Source organism: Lissotriton vulgaris, chromosome 2_2 (assembly GCF_964263255.1).
Source record: "Lissotriton vulgaris chromosome 2_2, aLisVul1.2, whole genome shotgun sequence".
Classification (NCBI taxonomy): domain Eukaryota; kingdom Metazoa; phylum Chordata; class Amphibia; order Caudata; family Salamandridae; genus Lissotriton; species Lissotriton vulgaris.
In genome coordinates this window covers 309,528,116-309,543,899 of record NC_141688.1, presented here as the reverse complement: position 1 = coordinate 309,543,899, position 15,784 = coordinate 309,528,116, and the positions used below count along the sequence as shown (strand labels likewise).

The 15,784-nt window shown below is 46.9% G+C and overlaps 1 protein-coding gene across 1 annotated transcript in view; it reads right to left on the bottom strand.

Annotated features, from left to right (window-relative positions):
• The window catches only part of CRY2 (cryptochrome circadian regulator 2), a 211,587-nt gene that overhangs the window by 42,991 nt on the left and 152,812 nt on the right, over positions 1–15,784 (bottom strand). The window contains exon 9 of the mRNA XM_086959640.1: positions 6,592–6,794. Within this exon, the coding sequence (XP_086815766.1) occupies positions 6,592–6,794 (203 nt within the window). The remainder of the gene's footprint in view (positions 1–6,591; positions 6,795–15,784) is intronic.

The window sequence follows — 15,784 nt, the reverse complement described above, 5'->3', positions numbered from 1 at the left end:
TTTGAGACGGAATGCAGATGCAGGAATCCATCAGGCGCTTGTGCTACTGGACCTCTCTGCTGCGTTCGACACGGTCGACCACACCATCTTGGTCGACCGTGTCGAGCAGGCAGGTCTCAGGGGCCCTGCATTGAGCTGGATCCGTTCTTTCATTACGGGCCGTACACAATCGGTCAGATTGGGCTCCTTCTCTGCTCCCACTATACCAACCACCTGCGGGGTACCACAAGGTTCCTCGTTATCTCCCCTTCTTTTTAATGTATACCTACGCCCTCTCTTGCACTCCCTTTGGAATGCAAAAGTAACTATCTTTAACTATGCGGATGATTTGCAGCTCATCTTCCCTCTTAACACCATGGACTCAGTGGGCGAATTCCAAAGAACTATGTCCCACATATTGAGTTGGATGAGCTGCAATCATCTGAAGCTCAACCCGGGCAAGACCGAGTTGGTCCTGCCCGGACAGAGCTCACTTAGTTGGAATTCCAACTTTTGGCCTACTAATATGGGAGCGCCTCCATCTAAGTCTTCCGTGGTTAAAAGCCTAGGTATCTTCATCAGCGAGGATCTCTCGCTAAAAAGACAGGTTGGAGCGGTGGTATCTTCCAGTATTTTCCAATTGAAGAAAATAAAAAAAATTGCTCGCTTCTTTTCTTCAGCAGCCCTCACACAGATTGTCCTCTCCTTGGTTCTGTCCAGGCTGGATTTTTCTAACAGCCTTTATCTTGGCCTCCAAACTGGAGAGCTCAAACGTCTCCAGCTTGTTCAGAACCAAGCCGCCAGGCTCCTTCTGAATATACCCAGGAGGCAATCCATCAGATCTGGCCTCAAGCAGCTACACTGGTTGCCAATCGAGCAACGTGTGGCCTTTAAGGCCGGGTGTATTCTGTTCAGGTCTCTGAATGATTCTGGCCCTTCATTTATCAGAGATTTATTCAAAAAATACTGCCCTTCCCGTCACCTTCGATCCACCTATAAATCACTCCTGATCGTACCTCCATTCAAAAGGAAGCGCCTCGGAGGTAGCTGTTTCGACCACCATGCTGCTGTTCTTTGGAATTCTCTTCCCCTCCATATAAAGCTGAATGATAACATCCTCAGCTTCAGACAATCCCTGAAAACTTGGCTGTTTTCTCAAGCTTATTACTGATAGCACAGCTTCATTCTTTGACTGCCTTGCCTGGTTCCTCCTGTAGCGCCATGAAGCCTTCGGGCGTACGAGCGCTTAACAAATCCCAACTAACATTAACATTAACATTAACATTAACTGCATAGTTCATTTTAAGGTGAACTGTGCAAGTACATCGACCATACTTCAGTGAGCCCCTATACGTATTTTACTTTGAGGCACATTCAATTGTATTAAATCAAAAAGATCTATTCATGAGGAAGAAAAATGAGTTCCTTCTGAATCCCAATTATAATTGTGTTTCATACACGATTTAAAGAATGGAGACACTGAATGTTGTTCACATCGCTTCATGCCGTTAGTTTACTGGCTTTAGAGCGTGTTGTTAATATCAAGGTGGGTCCGCCCAGCACTTAAAGGAAGCGATGACCCCTTTCTAATAGGAATGTGGAAAAAAGGAACGCGCACCAGTGACATAATAGATGCAGGTGAGAGCGATTCAATTTTACTTTTGGTATAAAAGGGAGAGAGAAATAGTGCCCGTTAGTTGGTTCCAGCCATTAGACACGCGGCTATCGAATCTTACCCGAACTAAAGCTAGGCATGACCGCGGCGCTGTGACAACATTGCATTTAATTGGCTCAGTATGTTGCGATTCGTTTTTATCATAAATAAACACTCTATGTTCAGAATAGCGGAAGCAGTGGAGAAACGGGGAAGACACAGGGGCGGGAGTTTGACGGCTCAGCACTCTGTATATATTTCTAGTATTACCCATTAGCAGGAATGTTGTATAATGGACGGAAAGCAGTCGTGAAATGAGATGACGGTGCGGGACTCTACCGGCCCGGTACCTTTTTAGGAATAAGGATTCCATGGAAGGTCCTTTGAACGGGACTCAGTTCCGCACTGCGGAGCAACGTAGAAATGCAGCAGATGAAGGCGCGCGATGGCATCGGTGCCCCATGTCGGCTTGCGTGCTTTTGTTTTTGCTTCTTCTGTGGGAATAATACCACAGCTACCCAAAGTGATCATTAGCTGACAATAAATATTATATATAGGGTAACATATTGGGGAAATTTACTTATCAGCCGTGTAATAATTCATAAATAGAGGGCAACATAGTGACATAATGCACTTATCAGATACTTATCGGACAAAAACGATGAGACTGCAATATAAAAGAGCAGTGGTAGGATTGAGCAACAGGATGATTTTAATACAGGCAATATTTTGATAATTGCAGGTGAATCCCGTGTGTACTAGTGGAATTCAATATCGGATGTTGTATACCCAGTTCCTTTATTTGGATTGCCATTTGAAGATCAGATCTCAGCAATATATATGTGTATAGTATACACGAACTAACATAGGTCAGTGAGCAATCGGAGTGTTTGGAGGTTGCGATGTTAATAGGCCGTAGGTCAAACAGGGGCCCCCCTTGAACAGAATCCCATCTTTTTTCAAGTAGGATCACATTCACCGATTGGGTGGAGAAACGGTGGATCTTAAACAGATCATATACAGGTTTTAAAGATCACAGAAGGATTGGCTACAAAACCATCGTCCCCTTTTCAAACACACTTAGCGGTAGGTAATTGATGTGAAAGATTGACTATTTATATGATGGTTTAAATGAATGCAGATATGCACATAATTCAGGAATATGAGTTTAAGAATGCGTGAATCAAACTCGGTGACCAGATCTCTTTGTTCATGGAGCTCTTTCTTGCTGTATTTACTCCATGAGGAAAATTGGGGCTGTAAGAGAGTGCATGATCTATTTGAACCCACTTAGCAACTGTGTGGACTGTGTGGACACACTGATATTAGACCTCGTGACTAGTATGATGTAGGTCGTGTATATGTCTTTTAGATAGGTGTCATTTGTATATTCATATTGTACACTGTGCTCTATAAAATAGTTTCAGAAAGCAGGCGGGATGTCTAGTTTAAAAATTAAAAGTAGAATCAAGAGATTGTATGCCAGAGTCTCCTCAGTTTTACAATGCATATTGTGGTCTATTAATTGCCTTCAGGACGTGGGAGGGGGTTCTTAATTACTTCATTGATAAATTGAAACAAAGTTTTTGTAGAATTTAATGTATATTTTTATTTCAACTAGGTGTATTTTAATCTTAAATTGTTGAACGAGAGACAAGTATTACACATGTCCTAAGGAAGGTGGTAATTCAATAATTCATTACCACGGAAACGCGTCAACGACTTTACTTTTACATTAAGTTACATCCAGGAATAGCCTCACTTCTAATATAAGAAATGAGAGAATAGATTGATGGTGTTTATGCATGTGATTCCTGTTGGGAGTAACCTTTACTTGATGAATTTAAATATTTCACAATTTTTTCTTTGTCTCTCATGATGTTTTTAATGTTCTGTATGTGTAAACATATGCAAAGAATGACCCTGTCATTATTTTAAATAGTTTTTAATAAAAACTGACTGTTATTTGAGCTCGCTATCCTTGTGTAATATATAGTTGCTTTCTGGGTCCATAGGTGTGGCTCTCTTTGTGTGGATGCACCAGCATGGGTGAGATAATGTTGTACATTGGGTGACGAGTGTGGTTGATTGCATATCTGGTCATAAATTGATTTTGGTGTACGTCCAAGAGAAATCCCTTATTTAAATGTACTAGTGGTACCCTGTCTCTTGACTAGTGGGGTGGCTCCCTGTTTTTGTCTACACCACATCTTCTCACACACCTCCTTACCAACAAATACCCCTCTCGCATTCTTCATTGGAATGACAGCCGCAAGAACAGCTTCAGGACACTTAGAGATATCCTCTGTAATAGTCCTGTTTTTCATTGTCCAGACTGTCATAAAACCTTTGTGTTGCAAATAGATGCTTCCGTACAGGGCCTAGGAGCAGTTCTATTACAACCAGATGTGCATGTGATCTAAAGCCCCTTTTATATCTTAGTGGGAAACTGTATCCAAGAGAGGTCCACTATTGGACCATACAGAAGGAATGCCTGGCAATATAAGCCCTTCAGTATTACCTTCTGGGGTATTCCTTCTTAGACCTCACAGACCATGCCCCTCTAACATGGTTAAAGCAACAAATGATGGACGGAATGTTGAACAATGCAAACATTCACCCCCAGTCACAAAGATCTGGGTTTAATCCATCGTTCTTTTGCTCACCACACCAACCCAGTTTGGACCCAGCCATATGCAAATCTGTCTTGACCCTGTTCCTCATGAGAACAGTCCAACCCGAAATGCCAAGCCGGATCCTCCCTGGACCGGAAACAAGCATCCTGGAACCGGTTTTGGGGCATCAGCCCTCATCAGCCAGGCTAGCTTGAATCCAGTGGTGCAGTGAGCAAGGGACCCATGTCTAGGCATACCCTTCCCATTTAGGGTGACAAAAGCAAAAGGAACAAATGATGAACGGAATGCTGAACAATGCAAATATTCACCGCAAGTCACAAATCCATTGTTCTTTTGCTCACCACGCCACTCCAGTTTGAAACCATGATTGGCACAGAATAAAGATTCTAATCCCTGGATACTCTGCTGGTTCCTGACTCTACCTACCACCGTTCACATTTCAGACACTCCACATACCAGGAAAGATGCAAACCAGGACTGATTATTTATCCCAACTTTCTGTTACCGAATGGGCCCTACGGCCCTTCCGAGGAGGAGAGCTATATGACGAGAAGCAGGATTCTGTATCAAAATCCAACATGACCAACGAAGTGAGTCATAATAGTGTGACCTTCCACTCATCTGTGCTTTTGGAGGCGTAGCCAACGGAATTAACAGCCCTCCATCCTGTTAAAAAAAAAAAAAAGCACTGCATAGCTTGTAGGGCGTGACAAGGGGATTTTTTTGGAGAGCAGTTCGAGTAGGCAGGAGGGGAACGTGAAGAAGCAACAAGAACAGCAGAAGCAGCTGGCTTTGTAGGAGACACCAGAGAGGAATGCTAAGATGTAACCCAGAGAGAGCAAGGCAGCTGGCTTACGAAGGTGCGAGAGATGCTCGAGGGAGCGGAGAAATGAGGGAAGACATACGCTTCATCCTTGAGGGAGAGGCTGCGGAAAAAGCGGGAGCCGCAGAGCTCTGACATACTGCTCCCACACCAGCAGTCTAGGAAGCGGAGAAGACACCTGGGTCCAACCGCCAAGACCCCAGGAGGTGGGTTGTGGCCAGAGGCAAGGGTGGGGGGGGCTTGTAGTCGTACCACACCATGCACCACTGGGAAATAGTGCACAAGGCATAATTGGTGAATGGTGGAAATACACACTTTTGGTGGTGGTAGCACCTATTGTATGGACGAAGTACTCCAAGCAACCAGGTAATTTGGGGTTTCCTTTTGAGGGTATTCTGTCTCTGGCTGGTTGTATGGAGACTGAAGGGGTTCCTACCTGACAGTGAAGATTCTGAAGCAAAGACAGCCCAAAAGCACCACCTAAAACCCATATGAGACAGGCCTAGGCCGTTGTATTCATTTGAATATCCCCCAGATAGCTGTGCTAGTGTTATTAAAACGGCATTAGAGAAAATATCCTTTTTGGTCCTTTGATCCTTACTCTGAGAAGGGCCCAGAGGAATAACTTCAGATGGTGCTGGAATCTTTGATAAATAACTGTAGGAGACTGGGGTATACAGCTACAGAAGAGTTGCAAGATTCTGACTAATAGGCTATTGAGTGGTGTGAAAGACTGCGAGTAGGAGCCTAAAGAGAGACACTGCATATTCTGATGTGCATGAGACTTGAGAATAACCTCTGACAAGATGGCAGAGACCACTATGGTAATATATGGAGAGATGAGGAGACAGGTGAATGAAAGTGAGATGCATGAAACGGCCAATGGAGAGTTGTGGAATACTCTGCTGAACACACTTTCAAGGGGTGAAAGAGACCCTGATGAATAGCCTGATGAGACAGAAAAGAAAACCGTATGAGAGGTGAAAGAGACTGAGGTCATTAGCCTATAGAGAGGTATAAGAGATTGAGAGGGACATGTAAAAAGGCTGTGATACAAAATGAGGAGATGAGATACTCTGGTCAATACCCTAAGGAGGTATAGGAGAGACTATGAGGGATAAGCTATGGAAAGGTCAGAGAGAGGAGCACATGACTGGTCTATAACTGAAAGAGATGTGCAATAAACTATGGTAAGCCATTTTAGGTTAACACTCCTCACAGCCATTGGGATCAAAAATTAAATAAAACACACGTTCCACTAACTGTGGCGTGGATGCGTCACCACAGGCCCAACAACAGGCAGATGAACCAATATCTAAACTTGTTACGTAGGTATTCTAGTTTTAGATCACTTCAATCAGCCAGTTTTTGACCCCATAATATCGTTTGCCAAATATATTCCATATGGTGACCTAAAGACAGTACAGTTTACTAGCGGCCCTCAAGCCTGAGACAGATTATGGCATACATGTAATCCCATCAGAAGTGTTTTCACTTACAGAGGCCCCGATATCGCGAGAGCTGCTGGTAGATCTGCTTCATGCGCTCGATGTTAAGCCGGCTGGCCTCCGCATGGTTGACAATGGGCTTTGGGTAGTCCACTCCAATGATGCACTTGGCCGCTTTCTGCACAGACTCTGGTGCGTTCCAGGGTTCATAAATGTATCTTGCAGGATATGCCTTCAGTTTTGGCAGGTATCGCCTTAACAGAACAGAAAGCATTCACATTACACTTACTGAAACTCTTCGTTAAAATACTTATACTTTAATTACAGGCAAGCGAACAGTTTTTTGTTTTTGTATGACTTCATAGCTAGAACATTGATAACTTTGTTTACTCTGATTTGTCTAGACCAGTAAGCTTCATTGGTCCCTTGTCCACATGGCGGCCTGACTGTGTGATGGAATATTCTTTTTTTGGGGGATAACCAATTGTGTTGAATGTTTATACATGTAATATAGACATAATATAATTTGTTGCAGCAGCCCCAAGTCCCAGACATAAAATAATGGAACAACAGCAGAAAAATCAGTGACACAGCCTCAATCAATCATACACCGGGAGCCCCAACCTATAATATTCCAACTATTTGCTCCATATTTTAAAGTGTGTTTGTGTACAGCCCCTTGCCTCATAGATTGCCTGTTATTGTTTGCGCACCAGGTCACCCCCTTTCACCAGGCGACCAGAGTGAGATTTGGGGGCTCTTCCACTTACGTTGTCCAAGGTGGTCATCTACACTAATCTTTTCTCCCCCCGCAACCTGAGTGTTCCCCACATCCTCCAGGAACCCCAGTATAGCAGACTTAGGTGTCCGCTCTACTGGGTGCCCTCAGACTCATAGAGGGTGCTCTCGATACAGCTTCATTAATGTACTATCACAGACATTTCAAAACCATACGGAAGAAGTCGGCATTAGGCCAAACACATTGTGTACTAGTTGGGTTTGCGATGTGGTCCGCGTGCCATAGGCATCTGGCGTTAGATCGGTGGCATGAAGGTAGTGGAGCTGGATCAGCCGGAGTCAGGAGGTTATGTAGATAACTCCTGGGTTGCCATACCCACCTCACACCAGTCGGTATCGTCAATGATCGACATTCTGATTTCTTGTTTCTGTTTAAGTTGTCTTAGTGGCTCCAGGGCGTTGTGCACCAACGTGTGATAAATGTGAGATATCCCCCGCCCCGCCCTCTCCTGATCAAACTCATAAGGAGTTTAGCTTCGAGAGGGTTGAAACCTAGGAGATTTTCCAATTTTAAATGCTACAATGCTTGGGCGTGCCAGAGCTGAAGATACTGAGGGAATTGGATCTGGGAGAGCTGAAAGGGGGGTTGTAGCTCTTGGAAGGAGCTCATGTGAAGGAACATTCTTGATAATAATGGTCACACAACCCATCTTTCTTTCAAGTCCCATCACCTTTACTGACACTTAATATCAATGCACGCCATTATTTGAACGACAGTTTTGTGAACAGTGTGCATTATGGTTTGGAAGACTATGTCATTGGAACACTATATGTAGACTTTAGCCAGCCTACATAAATAAGAATTGGTGACAGTGAAGATTATTCACAGGCCTATGAATATATGTATTTTACAGTATATGTTTGCAACCATGACCTCATTGTGCTTCAGACCTTATGCATTTTTACACAGGTGTAGGTTTACAGATGAACTGTCCATGAAAACTCTTGTAGCATTGGTTTCCTACCATTAGAAATACTATTCCAACTTAAGCTTCATAACTGGGTTTGGTGGTAACCTGCACAGCGTGTTGCCATACTGTCATACGTCTTTTATGTTAAACAGCCGCACCAGTCACAGCAATAATTTACATTATAGTTCTCTGCTATGAACATAAACTCTTTGACATGGGGTAACACATCACTTCACAGTAATTGACACACATGCTAGTACAACTTTCATACACACAAGTGAAACAATATAGTGAAGACTCTCATTACCGTGGGTAGGGCATTTCTACTCTATGGCATTCCATAAATCAAGTGTTCTACACTTGATTTATGCACATGAAATTAGTAACCTGTAACTCTAGTTTGCCATCTTTGGTACTGTTCACATATCCACATGCTTGAATCATTCCCAGTCATCAGGCTGGGAATCCCCAACAACTATAAATAACAATAAACAGTTGGAGTGGCCTCAAGGAACAAGTTACTTACCACCGGTAACAATTTATCTGTAAGCGACATATGTTAGTTATAGATTCGTTACCTGTGAATGATCCCCAGGCGTCAGACTGGATCCGCAGAATTTTTCTTCAGCAGTACCCCTGCGCGTCGGTAGGTGGCGCCGGTCGACTCCACGACGTTCGTCGTTGGCATCGTGTTTGCCAGAATAGCATTGTGGTATCTACTTAGACGCCAACCCTGCGCAATGACATCAGTTCTTTACACAACATTCCACACCCGAAGCGCAGAGCCATGCAAGACACTGACCACTGGTGCACAAAACTAGGGCCCTGAAAGGGAGTCCCTTGCTCTAGAAGGCAGTCTGCAGAACGGGGAGGATGGGTGGGGCGGTAAGGAATCTATAACTAATATATGTCTCTTACAGATATAGCGTTACCGAAGCTAAGTAACTTGTTCATCTGAAAGAGACTATTAGTTATAGATTCCTTACTTTAGAATAGATACCCCAGTAATACCAATCCCAGAGGTGGGTCTGCCAACCAAGTTCACACCAGAAAATCCTGGAGAACTGAACGGCCAGAGAAGCTGTCTCACCGGACTTGGCTATCAGGCAGTAATGTTTATTGAATATGTGCAATGATGACCACGAGGCTGCCTGGCAGATGTCACTTCAGGGAGCTACACGTCCCAATGCAGTAGTGGCTGCCATGCCCTGGTGGAATGGGCGCACAACCCTACTGGAGGCTCCTTTTTCGCCAAAGAATAACAGATTTTAATGTAAAGAACAACCAACCTTTCTTGGTGCCCACATAGCCAACAAAGAGCTGATCATCCACCCGTAATTGTTGTGTGCTATCCAGATAAAATGATAGCGCAAGTTTTGGATCCAGACGGTGGAGCCTCTCCTCCTCTTTAGCAGGATGCGGGTGAGAAGAAGGTGGGCAAAGTAATGATTTGTCCTATGTGGAAAGAGGTAACCACTTTGCAAAGAAAAGGTCTAGTTTGAAGGACAACCTTGTACGGATGAACTGCAAGGAACAGAGGTTTAGAAGAAAGAGCCTGAAGCTCACTCACTCTGCAAGCAAATATGATGGCAACCAGATAAGCAGTCTTTAAGGTCAACAGTCTGAGAGGACAATTATGTAGTGGCTCGAAAGGAGCACGCGTAAGGTGAGTTAAGACCAGTTTCAAGTCTCAATAGGGCATTACGAAAGGAATAGGAGGAAAGAGGTAAAAAATTCCACTAAGAAATCCATTTACAATAGGGGACAGAGAATATTAGAATGATGGTGCAGCAACAGCTTGAAGATCTCATGAACATCAGTGTTGATTCTGACTCAGATTAGCATGAGTTGGTTTGTTTTTGCCCGAGTAATGGCAAAAGGAGGGTCTTAGGTTCTGTAAATTACGAATTCGTTTGTGCTCAGCCTCCATTTTGTGATTGCCGCCATTTTATGTTGCCCTCACTCAGGCAGCTCGGCGAACGCTATGTTTTTGTCGTTTCTGCCTTTGCATGTCAGGTGGCTTCCTCGCCTATGTTTACTAACGAGTGTCAGGGTCTGGCCGAGTACACTAATTCCTGTCTGAGCTGATTAATCCCCGTCCGGACTACATGTCGTTTCACACCATTGTTTCCTTTAAGTTATCTTATCTGCTGTCCTTTGCTACATGTCTCATGCATTCTCCTGTTTCACGACTGTTCTTCTACAACACACAGCTGTGTTTTCTCTGCTTGTAAATCGAATTGTGTGGATTCATTTGTGATTTACTTAAGGGGTCGAGTGACAAACAGAACCAGGAACTTGAGTTGCTTTGGTCTTAAAACATTGTCTATAACGTTTGCCTATAGCTCATGCTCTTGTGTGATTGCATTTTGCATTGTATTGTATCGTATATAAACCTGTGCGCCACGGAGTTAAGTGGCAGTCTCTTTTGAACCTCGTTTTACTGACGACTTCTAAGACCACTGTACTAGCTGCAGCTAATAAATACCATCTTCTACGCCAGACGAAGAGTCTGTGTCTCTGTTTTTGACAAGGCAGGTGAATCCTGGGGATTTCAGGCGTACACTGCGCTGCTGGGCCTTAAGGCTGCGGTTCTCCACCAGAGCAGAGCCCTGCTGGGCCAAAGAAAGAATGAAGAGGAGAACCTGTGAAAGAAGGGCAGAGAGGTGATCCACAGCCTTTGCTGTGCACCATGCCACAAATGTGTTCCATCTACAGGCGTATACCGTTATGTGGGGGGATGCCTGGCTGCCAAGATGACATTACTGACTTCGGGAGGAAGGTCAAAAGCTGTCAACTTTTGCCACCCAATCTCAACACAAGGAGGTGGAGGCTGGGCATGTTCGGGTGCAGGACCTTCTCCTGCAGATGCAACAGAAGATCCTCCCAAAGAGGCAGTCTGATCGGAGGATCGATGGCCATGTTCAAGAGCTCGGGATACCAGACTCTTCGTGCCCAGTTCGAAGCCATAAGGATGATTTTGGCCTAGTCACGCTTGATCTTCTATAGCCCTCTGGGTAGAAGTGGTATAGGCGGGAAAACGAATACAAGACTGTAATTCCACCCGTGACAAAAAGCATCACGAAGAAGTGCCACCTTGGAAATTCCATTGCGCAGAACTGCTGACAAGCGCGTCCTCTTCTGTGGCAATCAGATCTAACCAAGGCTTTCCCCACTGCTGGAAGAGACCTTGCACCACCTCCGAGTGAAGACTCCATTCGTGATCCATCATGCACTGGTGGCTGAGTTCGTCCGCCCTGGGGTTCAGGGAACCTGCCAGGTGTTGAACCACGAGGGACATGCCCTGATTTTCAAGCCACATCCAGAGGCGGAGAATCTCTTGACATAGGGTCCACAACCCCACCCCACCCTGTTTGTCACAGTACCACGTGGCGGTGGTGTTGTCAATGAATACATGCACTACTCGTCCTTTGCAGAAGGAAGGAATGCTTTCAGTGCAAGACGGATTGCCCAGAGCTCCAGAAGGTTGATGTGGAGCCTGGACTCCGCCGGAGACCAGAGGCTCTTATCGCCGCCTCTCCCAAGTGGCCGCCCCATCCCAGAAGTGATGCATCTGTCACCACGATGAAGTCCGGTTGAGGAAAGGAGAGGGATCTGCCGTTAACCCAATTCTGGTTCCTTAACCACCACTGCAATTGGTGTGCAGTGCCCTCCGAGATCTGGACGACATCGGAAAGATTCCCCTGATGCCTCACCCCCTAGAACTTCAGGTCCCACTGCAGAGTCCGTGTATCCTACCTGGCATGATCCACAAGCAGAATGCAGGAGGCCATGATGCCCAGCAATCTCAGTCATTCTCACCAAAATCCGAGATAGAGGCTGAAAGATCTGTATTATAGCCCGAATATCCCAGACTCGCTGCCCGGGCAGATAAGCCAGAAACTGTGCTGTATCCAGAACTGCTCTGATGAAAATAATCTTCTGAGAGGGAATCAGGTGTGACTTCAGCACATTGATAGTGAACCTCTGAGAATACAGGAGGTCCGCTGTAGTCTGGAGGTGGAAGACGACAGCCTGGGGAGAGCCCGCCTTCAACAGCCTGTCGTCGAGATAGGGGAAGACTGGAACCCCTGATTTGCGCAGATGAGCTACGACCACCGCCATCACTTTCGTGAACACCGAGGGGCACTGATAAGGCCGAAAGGGAGCACGGTAAACAGAAACCTCATGACCTACAATGAACCGAAGGTAACGCGTGTGGGCTGGTAGGACGGGGATGTGGAAATAAGCATCCTGCAAGTCTAACCCTACCACTCAGTCTCCAGGGTCGAGGGCAGACAGGACCGGAGCTAACGTCAACAATTTGAACTTCTCCTTCCGGAGGAAGCGGTTGACGTCCGTGAGATCCAAGATAGGACACAGGCCTTGTCCTTCTTGGGCACCAGGAAGTAGTGGGAGTAACAACCACAACCCACTTCTGAGACAGGGACTCACTCCATAGCTCCATTGGCCAAGAGAGCCATACCTTCTTGACAGAGAAGGGCCAAGTGATCCTCGACATGTGATGGAGTGTTGATGGCATGGAGGGAAGGGTAGTCTCGAAGGGGAGGGAATAGCCTCTTTGGACTATCTGTAAAACCCACCTGTCTGAGTTGATGGTGTGCCAGTGGGGGAGATGATGGCAGATCCTTTCACCTACTGGCAACTGGTGGCCCTGAAATGTCAGACTAGGAGGACTTTGAGGCTGCTGCAGAGGGAGTTGTGGACTGCCCAGCCCGATGTGCCCCACACCCACGGCCATGGGTCCCACGTCCCAAACCCCACAGAGGCTGGGTAGCTTGTGGCCCTAGGTGGAACATGGTGAGTGCACCCCTTCGGTAGCCACAAAAGGGGCAAAAGGCAGACTGCAAAGGATGAGGTGGCAGTGAAGCCCAAGGATCTGGTCGTAGCTCTAGAATCCTTGAAGCGCTCAAGGCCATGGTCTGCCTTGTCACCAAACAGACGACGGCCATCAAAGGGCATGTCCAAAAGAATCGATTGGACATCCCTAGAAAAGACCGTGGATCTCAGCTAGGTGTAGCGTCTCAGAGCTACTGACCTAGAAATCACTCTACCCAGTGAGTTGGCGGTGTCCAGCCCACAGTGGATGGCGAACTTTGCTGCATCTCTCCCCTCTGCAACTGCACGGGAGAGTGTAACCTGAGCCTCCTCTGGGCACTGCAGCAACACCTTGCGCAACTGTATCCAACACAGAGTGGGGGAACTAGCCCAAGAGACATGCAGTGTTCACTGACCGCAGTTCTAATCTGGCGGAAGAAAACATCTTCTTCCCAAGATGGGCTAGCTTCTTGGATTCCCTGTCTGGGGAAGCAGAAGGCAATGCACCTTTGGATGTTGAGGATTGGACCACCAAGCTCTTGGGGGTAGAGTGTTGGGAGAGGAAAATGGGGTCGCCCTGGGCCGGGCGGTGGCGTCGGGCAATCATCCTATCCACAGGAGCCCCTGTGCTAGTCCTGGACCAAGTGCCTAGAAGGATGTCCGTGAGGGCCTCATTGAACGGCAGCAGGGGCTTCGAAGAGGCCGCTGCCAGCTGAAGCACCTCAGTCAGGAGATTCGTCCTGACTGCCACCATAAGAATCTCAAGGCCCGAGGCCTCAGCTGCCCTACGCAACGCTACAGAATAGGAGGTTCCCTCCTCCGTGGCTACAGTAGCGGGAGAAAGCATGCCAAGGTCTGGACGGTATCCAGACCACTGGCTTCCCCTAACTCCTTTCTCCAGTCTGGCTCCTCCAGCTGGTCAACAGACCCCTCTCAGGCCTCCTCACCTTCCTCTGGCTGCCACTCAGGGCAATAGGGAACGCCAAGGGAGAAAAGTGGTAGAAAAGTACCAGTGGGCGCTGGTACCGCCATCAGTCGATGCCGGTACCACATCGGTGGACGCCGGTTCTACACCGTGTCCAAGACGAGGGGGAGGCCGAGGCGACGCCGGCCGGTAACACAACGGCGTTGGAGGTGGCGGAGGCGTCGTCAGAGGAATCGGTGCCAGAGGAGGTGTTGTGAGGTCGACCAGCACCATTCCGGATTCAGGCCTGGATCTCTAGGGGTCCTGCGACGTTGAGGCCGAAGCCGCCGGCATCGAAGGCCTAGAGCCCCCAGCCGAGTCTGCGGGCCCGAAGGCACGCCGGTGGTGCCGAGATGCCCAAAGATGGAGTGGAGGGCTTCGTAAAAAGCATGAAGCTGGGCAGGAGATGATCTAGCTCCGGGGAAGGGAGGGAAGCTTGTAGCGGTCCCAGTAGGCTCTGAGGGTGGAGCCAAAGGACGACGACTTTACGCCCTGTGTTGGCTGACGGACGGGGAGAAGGCGAAGAGTGACGGTGCTTCTTCGCCTTCTTCTTGTGCTTTGACTTATCTGAAGATGAGGACTTCGATGAGGAGTGATGGTGGTGATTCCGCAACGGGTCCTGCGACCGCCCTCTCGATCAGGACCTTGAGCCGCGCGGAGCTGACTGCTAGGCCTCCAGAAGCTTTCAGGACTGCTCCCGCAAAGACTTCAGGTTCATGGTCCGACAGTCGGAGCACAACTTCAGGTTGTGGTGGCGCTCCAGGCACCAAGGCACACAAGGTGAGGAGCTGTGACTGACATCAGCGTGTAATTAGAGTCACAAGGCTTGAAGCCAGTCTGCCGATGTGACATCCCAGAGTGTACCAGGAGTCTAACAACTCGAAAAAGATGTCGACAAAAATTAAAAAAACACTAGTCAAAAAATGACTATAGGTACCGCTCTCTAAGGATCTGCGCTGGCTAGCGCAGAAAAAGAAAGAACTGACGTCAGCTTGCAGGGGCGGTGTCTAAGTAGATACCACAACGTCATTCGGGCAATCACGACGCCAACGACGAACATGGAGCCAACCGACACAACCTACTGATGTGCAGGGGTACTGCTGAAGAAAAATTCTTCGGATCCAATCTAATGCCTCGGGGTAATTCTAAGGTAAGGAATCTAAAACTAATAGTCTCTTTCACATAATAATATTTGTTTAGTAACACGCCCACTTTGTTTTAAGCAACCCAATCTTCAGCCAAAAAGGTGGAAATGCTAAGCTCTCCTACTCCAAATAGAAGCTAATGTGGCTCATATTTCGTAGCACAAGTGTGATTAAATATATGTACTTGTTGCATGCTTTTAGGTGCTACACTATAAGGTCGACATTGACAGAGATGGCCCAATGTTCCCTGAGCTGAGCCTCTTAAGAAACAAGACAACACCTCCCTCCTCACTGCTGGTCTCTGGAGAAAAGATTGTAGGCTTAGTCTTATGCACGGAACTCTAGGATATTAATAATTTTTTCTGTGCCTGGCCAGGCCTCTTGTTGATAGTTCCTGCATGAGAGTTTCCCAGCCCTTCAGGGGTGCATCCGTTCTTAGCACTATTAGGTCAAGGATAGAAGGAGGGCTGCGTTGAGGTTTCTGGGGAACCTCCAGCATGGAATCACCTGTTTCTGCTATCTGGTGACTTGGACAATGTTGTCCCATGAGCTGCCTATATGTTTTCATTTTTTGTCCAGTTCTTGTT